Source organism: Oenanthe melanoleuca, chromosome 8 (genome assembly GCF_029582105.1).
Source record: "Oenanthe melanoleuca isolate GR-GAL-2019-014 chromosome 8, OMel1.0, whole genome shotgun sequence".
Lineage (NCBI taxonomy): Eukaryota > Metazoa > Chordata > Aves > Passeriformes > Muscicapidae > Oenanthe > Oenanthe melanoleuca.
Window position 1 is genome coordinate 23,223,595 of NC_079342.1, and position 15,539 is coordinate 23,239,133.

The following is a 15,539-nucleotide window of genomic DNA, read 5'->3' on the forward strand; positions in this document are numbered from 1 at the left end:
TTCCTTAGGTATCAAACCCCACGCTTCTCCTTGTTCTTCACACGTCCAGCTGATTCGGCTGCGTTTTTCTTTTTTCTGTTACAGAGCAGATGAATGAACACATCATCCAAGTTAATTTAACAAAACATATCTCAAGCCAAGTATTGTTGGTCATAGTTAAATAGGATCTAATTCAGCTTGGCTTGTTTGCCTCTTATTTGTAGTGAAGTTCCAGGCAGGGTTTGTCCAGCTTAGTAGTTCAGTGCAGATTTGAACTGCAGTATTCCTCTGCATTGAATAAGTTTTGTTTGGGTGTTGAAATGTCTTTACTCAACCGTTTTAGTATTTATTTCAATCCATAAATGGTTTACAAGTTGAATATCATATTTCTATTGTGATAGTTTTCTATGTGAAAATACCCTTAGAATGACTACAGGTTCAGGGTTTATGAGGAGAACAGACTCTGAAATTTGAATGTTTTTTTTTTACTTTGGTTCCAGAGGTACTATCAGCTACAATAATAATTCCTAATTTTAAATGAGTAACATATGTTAGGAAGAAGAAATTTTTAAAAAATTGTAACAGCTTTGTCTTTCTACATTTTTGCATCCTGTGGTAGTGTAGTAAGAAAATTTGGATTTTGCTTAATATCCCAGTGCATTTTTGCCCAGCCTGGTATAGGAGGTCAAGAGCAGTAGTTGAGCACCCCATTCTAGTGGGGAATCAGTGGGAGCTGAGCACTACAATGTCTTTACAATCCATTCTATATTATAAATAGCAGAACCCACCAATCCTGCAGAGATTACAATCAGCAAAAATAAGACATTAAATTCTTTCAAGAAAGGCAATTCATGTAGTTAATCAAAACAACAATCATAATTTAAAAATTCACTCATAATCAACTGATATTTGTGGTTGTTATTCAAGTCTAGTAAACCATGCAGAGTAGTATATCCCTCCAAACCATATGCTAGGAAGTGAAATTACAGATTTCATTTCTCCCTGTGAGCCACAGCCTTCTGCTGGTGATTTCCCATCTGTGTCTGGAGCAGCATGATGGGGTGTCCAGGAGGTGAGGTCCAGTACAACCCAAGCACCACCATGCTCTGAGTGACTGAGACCCAGGGAGTCATCTAGCTTTGGAGTTTGAATGTTTGTTATTCCCAAGCTGCCCAGACCAACAGCCCAATCAGCAGATTGCATGTACACTAACATGAGTTTGGTAGGTAATGGTGGTGCTGGAAGGTGCTGAGTTGTCCCATGACCTGTGCTGTGACTTGTGTGCAGGTACAGCTCCTCACCCAGCACCCATGTGTGGAGCAGATGCCCTGAGCTTGCTTCCAGTGTTGGTTTAATTTTTTAAATTTTTCTTTCATAGTCCACCACAGGTCTTTGTTTTGCCAAGCTGTTCCACCCCCAGGCACATTTCCCTTTGTGCTTCTGTTCTCAAGGCTTCCATGTTTGACATCTGGTGTGTAGCACAAGTCAGGAAGGAAGTGTAGCATGATTGCCTAACCTCACTTTTAAAATTCTTTCCATGAAATAGAGGAGTTTCTCACTTGTTATTTGGAAGAAACATTACTTTATTCTTTAATGCTGGCAGTTGCTGCCATGCCCATGTGTCAGCATTGCACTGGGAAATGTCATAGATTTGAAGTATGATATATTAGGTTATCTAGAGTAAGTATGAAGTAAGAGGGAACAAGTAGAAAGCCGTTTAAGGTCACCATACACTTTTTTTTTGTGGTGTGGTTGTATTGTATGTCTCATGGTGCTACAGCACTGAACTTCCACACATATTCCAAGTCTCTTGTTCCTTCTGTATCCTTTAAGGGCTGATAAATCAATCTATTCAGACAAACAAAGGGGTCATTAATGTAGTGTTTTCCTGTAATGTGGCAATCACTTGCCAAAGCTCTCACAGATATTTTGGTGCTTATCAGTTTTGTTTATGTGCCATAGTAACAGACCATGAAGAGCACTGGGACACTGCTGAACCACTGGTTTGCTCATTTATGTCAGCCTCTGTGTGTTTGTAGTTTATAAAACGTGGTTTTGAATCATGAGAAAATGAAAATGTTTTGAAGCACATGTAAGTAGCCTACGTAGTTACAGTTTTATTGCCTTCTTGTTTTCATATTGTGATACCAACATGGTGTTACTGCCCAGCAGCCTTGGCCTTGCTGGGATCTAGAGAAAACCTGCAGTGGTTCTCTGGATGCTTGTACCTGTGAGTTTGGGAAGCTCAGGTGAGCGGGTGAGACCTTCTTGCCTTTGCTGGTAAGAAGCATGGGTTTGGTACCATGTACTGGCACTGCACTGAAACTAGCTGGCATCAAGGACTGTGTCTTCTCAGGTGGTAAATACAACAGAGCACAAGCAGCTGAGGGAATGACAGCCAATACACTGCCTTTGGGTTTTGTGTGACAGCTGCTGACCTGTTAAAGGTTTATTTTCTGATGTGCAAGTGGGATGTTCTGCAAAATCATATGAGAAAATATCATCCCTTAAGTGACATGTAATTTGATTCATTAGGGGGTCTGTCTTGCCTCTTAATGATTGTGAGAACTCTCCTGTGTCTGCAGTCAGAAAACCAAGCTGGTGTTGCTCTTGGTTCCTTGAGAGATTCAGTGAGTGCCCTTTTCTCCTGCAGGGAATCATCCAGCATGAGCTGGGACATTGCCCAGGTGTCTGTGTCTGACGAGGGCTTTTACGAGTGCGTGGCCAGCAGCACAGCGGGGACGGGACGCGCGCAGACGTTCCTCGATGTGTCAGGTGCGTGCCAGCCTCCCTCTGGGCTGGATTCCTTGGGCTTGAGCACTGCAGCACGTGGGCCCAATAAAATGCATTCAGTTTTAAGTGTATTTTTAATTACTGTGTGTTTTCCTCACCCATGTCCACAAGTGAGCTGAGGTTTATTAAACCTGTTTTAAATATCAGAGTTGGTTTGGTTTTTATTCCTGCAATCAGTCAGACTTGCAGAATAAATCTGACCTGTAGAATCCAAAACTTAAATCTCAGATTTCAATTCTTCTCATTTTTATTCCACTTTGAAGCAATTATATGTTGGCTTGATTGTATGTATGTTTTCTGATGTACAAGGAAGTATGAAAGTTGTGTTCTAATTTCTGCTTTTTTTACAGTACAAAAATCAGTAAATTGTTGGAAATCTCATCTATTACCTTGAATTTCTTAAAAGTAGTAAAAGAGATGAGGAAGTAAAATGAATGAGGTAAAAACAGGGCTACTCACAAAGATTATTTTGAATAAACACTAGGCTTATTTCTGGCTGTGGGCGGATGGATGAGACCCCTGGCTATACTATAGCAAGTTTTAATTTTTTTTTAATTTTATTTTTTTTTTTTACAATTGCAATGCAGACAGAGTGAGTGGGAAAAGTAATTTCTGGTTTGTAGCAAAAGATCCATTCTATACAGCCTTGTGCTGGTGTTGGTCAGATATGAGTCTTGGAGCAAAAAACTGTTGCTGCTAAGCTAGGAAAACCCTGGAGCAGTTAATTTTCTGTGACACTCAGAGCAACATTTTTGACTTGGGGTTTCATTTAATTAATTTTGAAATTAAAGTTTCCTTGCCTCTTATTTCCTGCAGTAGCTACTCCAGGTAAATTAACCTGGATTGTGAGTCACAGAATTAAAAAACAATTCAGGCTGGAGGCACCTTGGAAGTTGCCTAGTCTGATTCACTCAAAGAGAATTAGCTTCCAAGCTTGATTATGTTTTCCAGGAAATTGTCCAGTCAGTCTTTGAATATCCCCAAGGGTGGAGATTTCACAAGTTCATGGGCAGCCTTCAGCGCTTAATTACCCCCACTAGGAAAATATTTTGTATATCTGATCAGAATTTCCCCTGATGCATGTTATGAACAAAGACTCTCTCTTTTTTTTTTTTTTTTTGTTTTTCCCTCTCCTGTGCCCTGAGAAGACTCTTAATTGTGTATTCCCTAAAACAACCCTCTCAGTGGCTCCATAACCCTTCACCTTCCCTTTTTCAGGCAGAGATGTTCCTCTCTTTGTACTATGAGCAAATGCAAAGAAGCCAGTGTGATAGCATTGATTTTATGCAAGGCAAAGCTTGTAAAGAGAGAGCCCTCTTGGACCAAGAGCTGAATTTGAGGAGAGGAACATCCTTTTATTCCCATGAAGTAGTGAGTAGAACAGAACAGTAACATCTGTGCTTACCCAAGTCCTGGTTCTAGAGCACTAGTTTGTATTTTGGCCACAAAAATCCTTCAAGAAGAAAGGATATTCCCAGATGCTTGTTTTAAACCATGGCTTAGAGGGCAAGCAATTGTGGGCATAAAGATTCTCAGTCTAGAAATTGCAATCATTCTCCTCATCAAAGGGAAACGTGAAAGAAAATCCTGACCTTTTTTTTGTGATGTTCATAGCACTTGAAAGCCAAGAGTAATAAGGGGAAAAAAAATCCCATATCTCCTCATTTACAAAGCACGAGTGATGGCCTGGAACTGAGTCATTGTGTAAACATGACAGTTTGTTCTGTTCAGAGCCCTGCAGAGTATTAATGGGAGAGAGATACTTTGAAATCCTTGTGTACAAATATTTGCAAGAAAATTACTTGAAATTTCTTCTCGAAGCAAAGTAAACAATCTTTTCAAGTGTTCTTGGTTTACCCAGCTGACAGACAGTATATCACAGATAATCCATTCTGGCAACTGCTGTGTGAGAAGTATTGGAGCTGTGCCAACATTTTCTCATTTCACAGAAAGCAAACACTTGAGTTTGACTTTGTTTTACTCTTATTAAATCTTTAAAATGTCAAATGGCTCATTAGCTTGTGTAACACCCTAACTGAAGGGCCAGTAAAGTGCTGGGGGATGGCTGAGTTTGAGCACTGCTGTGGGCAGAGGCTGGGGTAGTGCAAAACTTGTGTTGTCCCACTAGACTGGCAGTCAAAAGATGGGGATTCCAGACCTGTGCTGGCTTCATCTCTCTCTTTCCTGGGTTTAGGTAACATATTTGATGATAAGTGTGTAGAAAGCAGTAGAAGATTTACTGTTTCTCCCAAACATCCCAAACCTAAAATGTACAGGGGATAAATTCCATTCAGTAAGCAAGTGTAGCTTTTCCTGACTCCCCTCTGTGTGGGTTAAAGTCTATGGATTTGGCAGTGGGTGAATTGCTGTCAGGACTGTGTTTGTGGGGAGGCAGAGCTGCACACCCAGGGCACAGTGCTGTGCAGGGATCCAGCATGGAGCTTGTGAACCTCATCTGAGACCTCCCAGGAGACCTTGAGGAGGAGGATTTATGGCTGGTTCAGACCTTAGGAGTAACTTTAACCCTTAATAAATACAGATTTTTTTTTTTCTATTCTGTTATGCTTGCTTTTTTTAGGATAGTTGTTTTTTAGTGTGTGCTGATAAAGATTTGGTCTTGCTCTTACAGCTGTCTCGTTTCTGCACAAGCATCCCTCTCAAAGTATTATTTATTGCAGAGTTTTCTTTGTTCAGGAACCAGTCTGGGGAAAACCAAATGGAATCTATATGTGATATTTTTAATGGGAATGCATAAAGTCATAAATAAAGCATTTTCTTTCTTGAAATGTTGCCTCCTTGATCAGTAATATCTCAAGGAGGAGCAGAATGCTGCTATTTTAAGCATCTGTGGTTTCAAATAATTTCAGTAGAGAATTACTGCATCTGCTTTCTTCTGGGAGAATGATAGAACTGTACAGGTGAGTTGGGTAGAAAGCAGATAACAAATACTGGGAGTTGCAACATAAAATATATACAGGAAAAGATAATGAAATTCCCAGAGGTTTGAATGGAAGTGAGAATTGAAGGATGTTGTACGTAGCTGCAAGAATTCCTCCTGCCTGGCTGCCAGAGCTCATCTCATATACCTAGGGACACCTGGTGTGTGGCAGCACAGCACTGCCTGAGGTCACTGTGGGCTCCCAGAGCTGGGGCTGGGACTCCAGGCACCCCTGGAGCTGGGGGTTCCTAAACCCTTGGTCTGACTGCAGCATCTGGCACCCAGTCTACTTACACCAGTCCTCCAGTAGCTGGCACTTAATATTTGCAGGGATACAGAGAAGGAACAGGGACTAAGGTTATCCTGGGAGACTTAAAGAAGGGATTTACTAGTGAGAGAACAAGCTGTGCTGGTCAGGCCAGGGCTGAGGCAGACAGGGTACTGACTGGTGGTGCTTTACAGGGTACAGGCCCTTTTTTATGCCCCTTCCTGCCTATTCCTCCCTTTTCTACTCTTGATTCACTTCCCTGCGTGTTCCTTCATGAGTTTGCCAGCTGGCCCTCACCCCCACCATAGCAGGGCCCTTTGGTTTGTGTCCTTACCAGCTGCACAGTCTGGACCCACCCCTCTGCAATGATGCTGGTAACTTTTGGTGCCCTTCAATCAACATGAGGAGGAGTGGCTTTTGACATTGTTTCCTGTCTATCAGGGCTGTGTACTGTGTTTATTACCTCCCCCTTTCTTACCCTATTTTGTGAAGTCTTTAATCAAATAAGAGCATGGATGCTTTCTCCTTCCACATTTCTGTAAAAAATCCATCATGAAAAGAACTCACTAATGGTGTTAACTTGGTTCCATTGTGGCTGCTGGAAGAATTTCCTACTAATTTATTTTTTTCCATATACAATCTGTAAAAATCTACTGCATAGCTCACTGAAATGCCTCCAGGTGTGGTCACCAAGATCATACTTGGAGGTCTGTGGTGATCCTATCTCCCTCCCATTGCTGTGCTCAAAGAACACAGAGCTGCCTCTTCTCGTACCGGATGTGGTTTTTCATCCTACAGGATGTGGTAGTTTGGATCTAGACTAAGTGTGACCTTGTGATGTAAGCTCTTGGCAGGTAGCTCAGCATCAGTGAATGAGGCTGCTGCCCTGGGGTCTGTTAGTGTCTTCAGAATGGGAGATGAAACCAAATATTAAACCTGAATTATTAAACAATTCATCAAATCTAATATTTAACCCCAACCTATTAGATAAATAATTAAATATTAAAATTACATGACTTTTTCTTTGTTCTGTAGTATGCCTAAAGTTGTTTATCAAGAATGCTGGAAGGTTGCTGTAATAAATGAGAAACAAAAGTCTTGGTATTCAGCAAAATTTAGATTGCTTTATTTTATATAGACAGAGCAACACTGCAATGGGGATACATGGGCGGTCACTGCCCAATCCATGCTCCACCAAACTTGGTTTGCAGCTCCTTTTTATAGTATCGTTTCCTTGTAGTCATCAATAATTGTTATTTTTTTGCTGTCATAATTCTGCCAGGTAAGCAGTGGTGGTCCGTGGGGTCGCTGGATGACATGAAGTCTCTAGACAATTTGTCAAGTCTCGTAGATAACCATCTGGTCTTGGTAGATAAGAAATGACAGAAGTCAGGAAGTCTGGTCTTAGTGGATAGGCTGCAATTGATTACACAGAGGCAGGAAACCTGATTTTGCAGAATCTTACTGGGCTGTGTGAAAGCCTTGCTTTGCAAACTGTAAACCAGAATGATTTGATCATATATTTTCCTTTCTTTAGTGTCACGCTTCATTTCAGACCTGAGTATTCTGGTTTATACCAACCCCAATACTTTCACGATTAGCACTCTTTTATCAATTACCACGTTGCCGAGTGTCTCACCCGTTTTCTCTCCGTTTGCAGAGCCCCCGCCCGTGGTGCAGGTGCCCGCGAACGTGTCGGCGCTGCCCGGCGCGGCGGCGGTGCTGAGCTGCCTGGTGCTGAGCGCGGGGCGCTACAACCTGACGTGGCAGCGGCACGGGCGCGACGCGCGCCTGCAGGACCCGCTGCGCCTGCGCCTGCTGCCCAACCAGTCCCTGGAGGTGCGGCCAGCCCGGCTCTCGGACACGGGCAGCTACAGCTGCACCGCTGCCAACGAGGGCGGGTCTGCCACGGCGTCCGTCTTCCTCACCGTGCAAGGTAACGGCGGGGCGGCTCGCCTGGCAGGGCTCCTGCTGGAGCACGCTGCCCACAGCCTTGGACAGGCCCATCCCTGCCAGTGGCTGTTATAAATGAGAAACAAAAGTCTCAATACTCAGCACAATTTAGATTGCTTAATTTTATATACACAGAGCAAGCAGCGCACTGGGGATACGTGGGGGCCACTGCCACTCCATGCTCCACCAAACTTTGGTTTGCAGTTCCCTTTTATAGCATGGTTTCCTTGTAATCAGTAATTATTATGTTTTTGTTGTCATAGTTCTGCCAGGTAAGCAGTGGTGGTCCATGGGCTTGCTGGATGACATGAAGTCTCTAGACACTTTGTCAAGTCCCATAGATAACCATCCAGTCTTGGTAGATAAGAAATGACAGAAGTCAGGAAGTCTGGTCTTAGTGGATAGGCTGCAATTGATTACACAAAGGCAGGAAACCTGATTTTGCAGAATCTACTGGGCTGTGTGAAAGCCTTGTTTTACAAACTGTTAGTAAAACAGATTGATTTGATCATATATTTTCCTTTCTTTAGTGTCATGCTTCTTTTCAGACCTGAGTATTCTAGTTTATGCAAACCCCAATACTTTCATGATTAACACAACTCTTATCAATTATCACATGTCCAAGGATGGAGGGAGTTTGGAGCAACCTGACATAGTGGAAGGTGTCCCAGCCCATGGCAGAGGGTGGAACGAGAGGAGCTTCAATATCCCTTCCTGTTACAGTACAAGCTGGCCTTGGTACTGGGCAAATTGATTCTCCATATATGGGAGAAGCAGCCTGGTGGGACAAACAGTCCTTCAAGGACAGGGATAGGACAAATTCAGAATCAGAGAGGGATTTGGACCAATGGGTTCCTGCATGGCTGCAGAGGCTTTTGGTCAGGGGGCTGGGCAGCCTGAACTTTGAACCAACCACAAGTGCTTGCTGAGGAACATTAAGAAGGCTATTTAAGGAGCAGTTCAATATAATAAAGGGCGTTTTGTCACATGAAAGGCAGAGTGCTGTGTCTATATCTCAGGCTCAGCACCATTCACGTTACACCTTCCAACCCAAACCATTGTGTGATTTCATGAAAAATCAGTCAGAACTAAAAAAGGCAGCATGAGTGAGACCAAACAAATCTAGGTCTGGGCTTTTGCTGTATACCAGGAACAAATTTAAAAGAAAAGTATGAATGCTATAATTGGTATTGGAGCAAATACTTTTAAAAGTTTGAAGTAATGCAGGGTTTTTTTTTTCTACTTGCCTTGATTATGTGAGATTTGAACCTTGGTTCTTTGTTGCTGGTCTATGGATTAGGAGAGACAAAACTCAAAATTGTATAGAAAGAAAATGGTTCTGTCACTTGTAGGTGATTCCAACAGATTTCTGCTTGTAATGCTACTGGGTCATGTTCTGAAGAGGGGGACATTCATTAATTAACTTTTCTGCTCTAATTCTAGTAATTTGTTAACTAATGGAAAACTTAGAATTATGGAAAAAAGAAATTTTGAATTTAATAGTTTGACCTAAGGTGCTCCAAAACAGAGGTCAAAAGTGGAGTTGTAACACTTATTGAAGGGGTGTCCATTTTTACTCAGTGTGTGATTGTCATGTACAACTTGCAGTGCTTGTTAGGGCCTGCAGTAGTTTTCAACAAACAGCTTTTATTTGGCAGCAAAGAGTAAAGGGTGGCCAGATGTAAGAGCTACAGCTTTATGGACTGTTATTACTAACACGCCAAAGAGGGAAATTTGAAATCTTGTTAACTGATGGAGATGGGTCTATGCTTTGTGTAGATGTAAGTAATTCAGAATGTCAGATTAAATTCATCCTGAAGCCCTTTATTATTGTTGAACCAGCTCCATGTAGGTCTCTGAATTTTGGATCATATGAGAATAAATACTGCTTTCATCCCTGTTTTCTCTCTCAGGGGGAGTTAAGGCAGAGAACAAATGCTGGTGGCTCTAAAAATAACCCAGCATCTGCTTTTCCTACTGAGGGGGGTTGTAGTGAGCCCTTGTTTTTAAAGTGTTGGGTTTGATGCTGCTGTTTCTGGAGGGGAGCATTCATGTGACTCCTGTGCCAGCAGCTGTGCAAATACAGCCTGGATTCTTCATGGGGCTGACTTTGTGTCCCAGTTGTGTGCTCAGGAGAACATGCTGTGTCCCCAGCCTCCCACTGCTCCCCATGACTGGGATGCAGGTAGGACACAGCCCTGTGTGAAACCTGGGCCTTTGTAGGCTGGGGGTACTGCCCAGAGCACTCTGGAAGGTTCTGGAATGCAGTTTGATAAATCCCAAGGAGTCTTGATGCCCTGAAATCCATAGTGTGCTTTACAATTGTTAACGCTGCAGATTCACTTCTCTTCCACTTATGTGTCTGCACAAGTGACTTTCATTCTTATCCCTCAGGTTACATTCTGACAATTGACCTATCTGAGGGTGTGTGGGCCTTAGTGTCCAGTAGTCTGAATAAATTTCATAGGATCACAGAATGGAGTATATTGGAATGAACCTTAAAGCTCAGTTTGTTGTGACCCCTGCCATGGGCAGAGACACCTTCCACGTTGCTTATTGGCTGGTATTTGTCAGAATTGGCTCTCCTGCTGCTTATTTAACCCCATTCAGGAAGGCAAATACCTGAATTCTGTCCTAATGCCTCTTATAAAGGTGGTTTAGTCTGAGACTTTGAATGTGCCAGTAGAAACGAGTGGGTTCTGACCTTCGTTGGGTTGCTTTCTCACCATGGAGCTATTTGAAAATGGGTATATCATAACCTGTGTTTTCTAACAAGAGATTTTTAATTGCTGCTTTTATTTTCTTTTGGTAGAACCTCCAAGGCTTGTAATTTCACCCAAGAACCAGACTTTTAAAGAAGGTTCTGAAGTGTCCATCAGGTGTTCTGCCACAGGTTACCCAAAGCCAACAATTGTGTGGACACTCAACGATATGTTTATCATTGGCTCCAGCAGGTGGGACTTGAAGTTGTCTCCATTTCTTTTAATATCATATGTGAGAAGGAAGGTTTGAATAGTGCCAAAATACTCTTCTACTTTAACAGGAGTCTGTGAGTTTTGGAGGTAATACCTCAGTCTTTACTTCGATAACTCTTTAATTGCAATTACCACACCTCTAACAAAGAAACACTTTAGTTCTCTTCTCTAGGTTTTTTTACAAGATTAATTTATGTAGTTTTCACAAAATGTAGTGCTAGATATAATACTACTAGTAGTGTTTATCATGAGTTAAAAAAACCCAGAAACACCTATTTATAAACCATCTGCTCATGCTGCTGTGGCTGCTTGCAGTGTGGATATAACCATTGTTCTTTCTAATAATTTTGCTTGGTCCCCTGTGTGTTCCCAGGTACAGGATGACCCCAGAAGGCACCTTAATCATAAGAAAAGCAACTCCCAGAGATGCAGGAATTTATGGCTGTTTGGCAAGTAACTCAGCTGGGACAGAGAAAGAGACATCCACCCTCACATACATTGGTAAGCGAGAAAAACAGTGTAATGAAATTCAAAAAATAAACTAATTGATCATCAGGGAGGAGGAGCTGTTAAAATGAGTAGAACCCTGCAGAACATACTAGAAATTTCAAAAACCTCGGAATATATGTTGAGTAGTTCCTAAATGTCCCTTTTGTTTCCTGTTCAAACCTGAGTAGTATTGTTACGTAGTATTTGGAGCTTGATGCTCTTTCTAAAAAGAAAGCTTTTTATGTTAAAAACCTTTTTTAGGTTAAAAAAAACCCCTAAAATAGGGTCTTACAGTGTGAGTGATTCTTTGGAAAAGAAATTGTGTTTCTGTATCAAAATACTGTGTTAAAATATTGATAGCAGAGTATTAAACTGTTTTATGACTGACATCTGGCTGGAGGCGGAGAATGACTCTTCATGTTCATTCATTCACTTTCTGCATGGTGAAACTTCCTTGATTTTGTCCTTATATATCCTGTACATTCTGCATATGATTCAGGTGCTCTGGTCAAGACTTAACTTTTCCATGTTTCTCAGTGTTGATCTTTCACTTTTAAGTCTGACTTTTAATGACAAACATTCTTCCATATAACAAAAGAAAAATAGAGTTTTTTGTGGTTTATATCTTTAAAATTACCTATACTTTGGGTGAAGAGCTCATTTTTTTTTCTGTCATGTTTCTTTTTAGAGGACCCAACACTGACTGTAGTTCAGAGTGAAATTCTGGTTGGTCTTGGAGACACAACTGTTATGGAGTGTAAAACAACTGGAATCCCACCCCCTCAAGTGAAATGGTTTAAAGGTGTGCTCATTGCTTGGTGATTGAGTCATTTATTTAGCAGCAATATTTAGAACAATGATCTGGAAGTGACTTAATTTCTCTCAAGAGCATTATGTTGTATTTAACCAGTGACGGACCTGTGAAATGCTCTAAATTGAGAAGAAATGTCATTGACCTCTAGGGCATAAATTCCTGCTTCTATTTAAATACGGTGAATTAACACACCATAATTAATAATAATAATAGTACAACAAAGCTGAGTCTCCTGCCTGCTTAAATAAGGTTAATTCTTTCAGAAAATGTTTAGCTTTATGCTACAAAAATCACAAAACATTTTTCTGTCGCCTTTCTTGTTCCGTTTTCAAGTAGTCTCTAATTAGAGAAGGAGGAATACAGCTTGACACACTGTACTAATGCTGATCTCTGCCCAAAGGTACTTGGGTTAGTGTTTGCCTTGTGAGACCAATAAATAAAAAAGGATGTATTTAATGTAGTAATCAAATTTTCCTCTCAGTTGAGTGGGAGTCAGAGTTCTCATCTGCTGAATCCGTACAGCTGTGTTGTGAAGTAGTTCAAACTTGGACACTGTTTTGTTGGGATAATTTTGATAAATTTAGGAATATATTTGATGTAAACAGTTATATTGCCTTTTTCTGTCTGGACTTAGGTGACTTAGAGTTGAGGCCATCAGCATTTCTCGTTATTGATATTCACCGGGGTCTTTTGAAGATCCAGGAAACACAAGACCTGGATGCTGGTGACTATACATGCGTGGCCACCAATGAGGCAGGGAGGGCTGCTGGCAAGATAACTCTGGATGTTGGCTGTAAGTAGTTAAAACCCCTGTGGGGCACACTGAAATTGCAGAGTTTCTGTACTGGTCAGGGAGTGGTGCTTTGGCTCCCCAAACCTTTCTAACAGATCTCTGCGTGTGCTGGGAACACCTTTTGGTGGTGTTGGCTAAGCAGTTTGCTTGCCCCATTTGGACTCTGGCTTGGAATCATGGAATGGTTTGGGTTGGAAGGGACCTTAGAGCTGTTTCCAGCCCAGTCTTACTTCTTTTGCAAAGTGTAAGAGTTATGGGGAGGAAGAGGGGCACAGGAGGAGGAAGCTGTTCAAACCTCAACCTAACAAAATTCTCGAATAGAGAATTAATTACACAAACTTGAGTTACTATGTGAGGTTACTGTAATTTAGCCCTTCCTCTCCCCTTTTCCTAATTCTTTCCATCTGCCTGTGGCCTGCCACATTGCATCCTGTTAAATGTTCCTGTCAGGCACATCTGCTTTCTGAACGAATGGCACTGTTTGCAGAGACAAGGAATTTAGCAATGCTGGTTCATAAGGGGTTTCTAGAGTTGGGAATGCTAGAAGAAAACCTGTGCACAGTGGGACGTGACCCGAAGTCATCAGTGGTATTGGAGGATGGGATTGCTGTGTTGCAATGCTCACTTTGTGTGTGTGCTCTCTCCCAGCTGCCCCCGTTTTCACACAGGAGCCGGGTGACGAATCTGCAGATCTGGGCTCCAATGTGACCCTTCCATGCTATGTGCAGGGCTACCCTGAGCCCAGGGTAACATGGAGGAGGCTGGATGGGGCTCCCCTCTTCTCCCGGCCCTTTGCAGCCAGCTCCAGCAGCCAGCTCAGGACAGGCGCACTGGCCATCCAGAGTAGGTAGACTCAGCCTTAAAAGAGCAGAATTCCATGAGCAACTAAGACATTTGCAAGTTACTACATGACTATATTAAATTAACTATGTAAAAAGACTGGATTTTTGTCACAGATTGTGTTAGTCATACTGATGTCGTTGCTGTTGGCATGCAGTTCATTTTGCTGTGAGCTTGTGAATTCAGTTGTGTTTGGTCATTGGCTTCAGTCTTCTTCATGTAAATTAATATATCTTTGAAATACACATGGGCTATAGTGTTTGGTCCTGAGGAGCCACGAATTTTCATTTTTGATTTTTTTTTTTTTTTTAATTAGTTTTGGCAGGGTTGTTTTTTTATTTTGGTTTGTTTTAGTTTGTTTTTTGTTTGTGTGTGCTTGTGGGGGTTTTTTTGTTTGTTTGTTTGTTTTTTTAGCAGAGAGTTGGTTCCAAACTTAGTGTTTCAGATCTGTCCTAATTTGGGTAATAATAACAAACTTTGCAAGTGGCTTTGTGATTTTTGATTATTTTGGACCATTTCAGTCACTCTTATGCTAAGTGATATTATTCTGTTTTCTTAATCAGTTTTTAATTCCTTTCTGTGTTTTCATTGCTTCTCTACTTGGTGACTGATGGAAAGGAATGCTCTGTATCAAACTGAGCCTTTGAAGGTGGGAGAGACAAAGACAGGGTGTCCATGTGGAGGGGAGGGTCTGGCTGTCCATGAATCATTTCAGATGCTGCAATCAGCTCTTTTTTCCCCCGTAGATCTGTGGGTCAGTGATGAAGGGACGTATGTCTGTGAAGCTGAGAACCAGTTTGGAAGGATTCAGTCCCGACCAGCCACGGTCACAGTGACAGGACTGGGTAAGAGCAGTGCAAGGCAGTGGGAGCTGCTGGTGTTTGGGCAGCAGACAGGATGCCTGGGGCTTATGTCCGTATATGCTGTGACTTATCTCTGTGCTGTATTTGTGTGTCATCCATACAAACTGAATTAGAAAGCATTTACATGGAATATTGTAATTGATTTCAGTGGATTTTGCTTGTTAGAACATTTTTTTGACTGGCTGCACTAATTGGAAATAGTTCCACCTGCACTTTAAGCTTAGACCTTAAAGAAGTGATTTATCCTGTGTTTTTTCTTATTCCTAAATAAATTTATTGAGGAATGAAAAATCACCATAATGATGAATTCTAATTATGAGGTTCCTGCCATTTAATTAATCTTAAACAAAACAAGCAAAAAAAAAAAAAAGGCAGCAATGAGTGTGGTTGTGTCAGTGTTGAGGTAGGTGGGAAGGAATCTTGGTGATCCAAGAAGATGGTAAATGTCTGGGCTTGACCACAGAATCCCACAATGGCTTGGGTTGGAAGGGACCTTAAAGCCCATCCAGTGCCACCCCCTGCCATGGGCAGAGACACCTTCCCCTATCCCAGGTTGCTCCAAGCCCCATCCAGCCTGGCCTGGGACACTGCCAGGGGTCCAGGGGCAGCCACAGCTTCTCTGGGCACCCTGTGCCAGGGCCTCCCTATCCTTACAGGGAATAGTTCCTTCCCAACATCCCATCTGACCCTAATCTCTTTCAGATATCCATGCTGTTAGAGGCTTGGTTGTTATCTGAGTTTGACATCTGGCAATAAAAGGAAAAATAATGCAGTGGAATGTGTACATTTGCATGAGGATAAGAACAGAGTCTCTCTGCCATCGAAGAAACCATT

The 15,539-nt window shown here is 41.9% G+C and overlaps 1 protein-coding gene across 1 annotated transcript in view; it reads left to right on the plus strand.

Moving 5' to 3' along the window:
- The window catches only part of HMCN1 (hemicentin 1), a 157,206-nt gene that overhangs the window by 44,564 nt on the left and 97,103 nt on the right, over window positions 1-15,539 (plus strand). Inside the window, exons 10-17 of the mRNA XM_056497859.1 lie at window positions 2,633-2,754; window positions 7,639-7,914; window positions 10,744-10,885; window positions 11,280-11,407; window positions 12,084-12,197; window positions 12,844-13,002; window positions 13,651-13,845; window positions 14,589-14,687. Coding sequence (XP_056353834.1) covers window positions 2,633-2,754; window positions 7,639-7,914; window positions 10,744-10,885; window positions 11,280-11,407; window positions 12,084-12,197; window positions 12,844-13,002; window positions 13,651-13,845; window positions 14,589-14,687 — 1,235 coding nt within the window. The remainder of the gene's footprint in view (window positions 1-2,632; window positions 2,755-7,638; window positions 7,915-10,743; window positions 10,886-11,279; window positions 11,408-12,083; window positions 12,198-12,843; window positions 13,003-13,650; window positions 13,846-14,588; window positions 14,688-15,539) is intronic.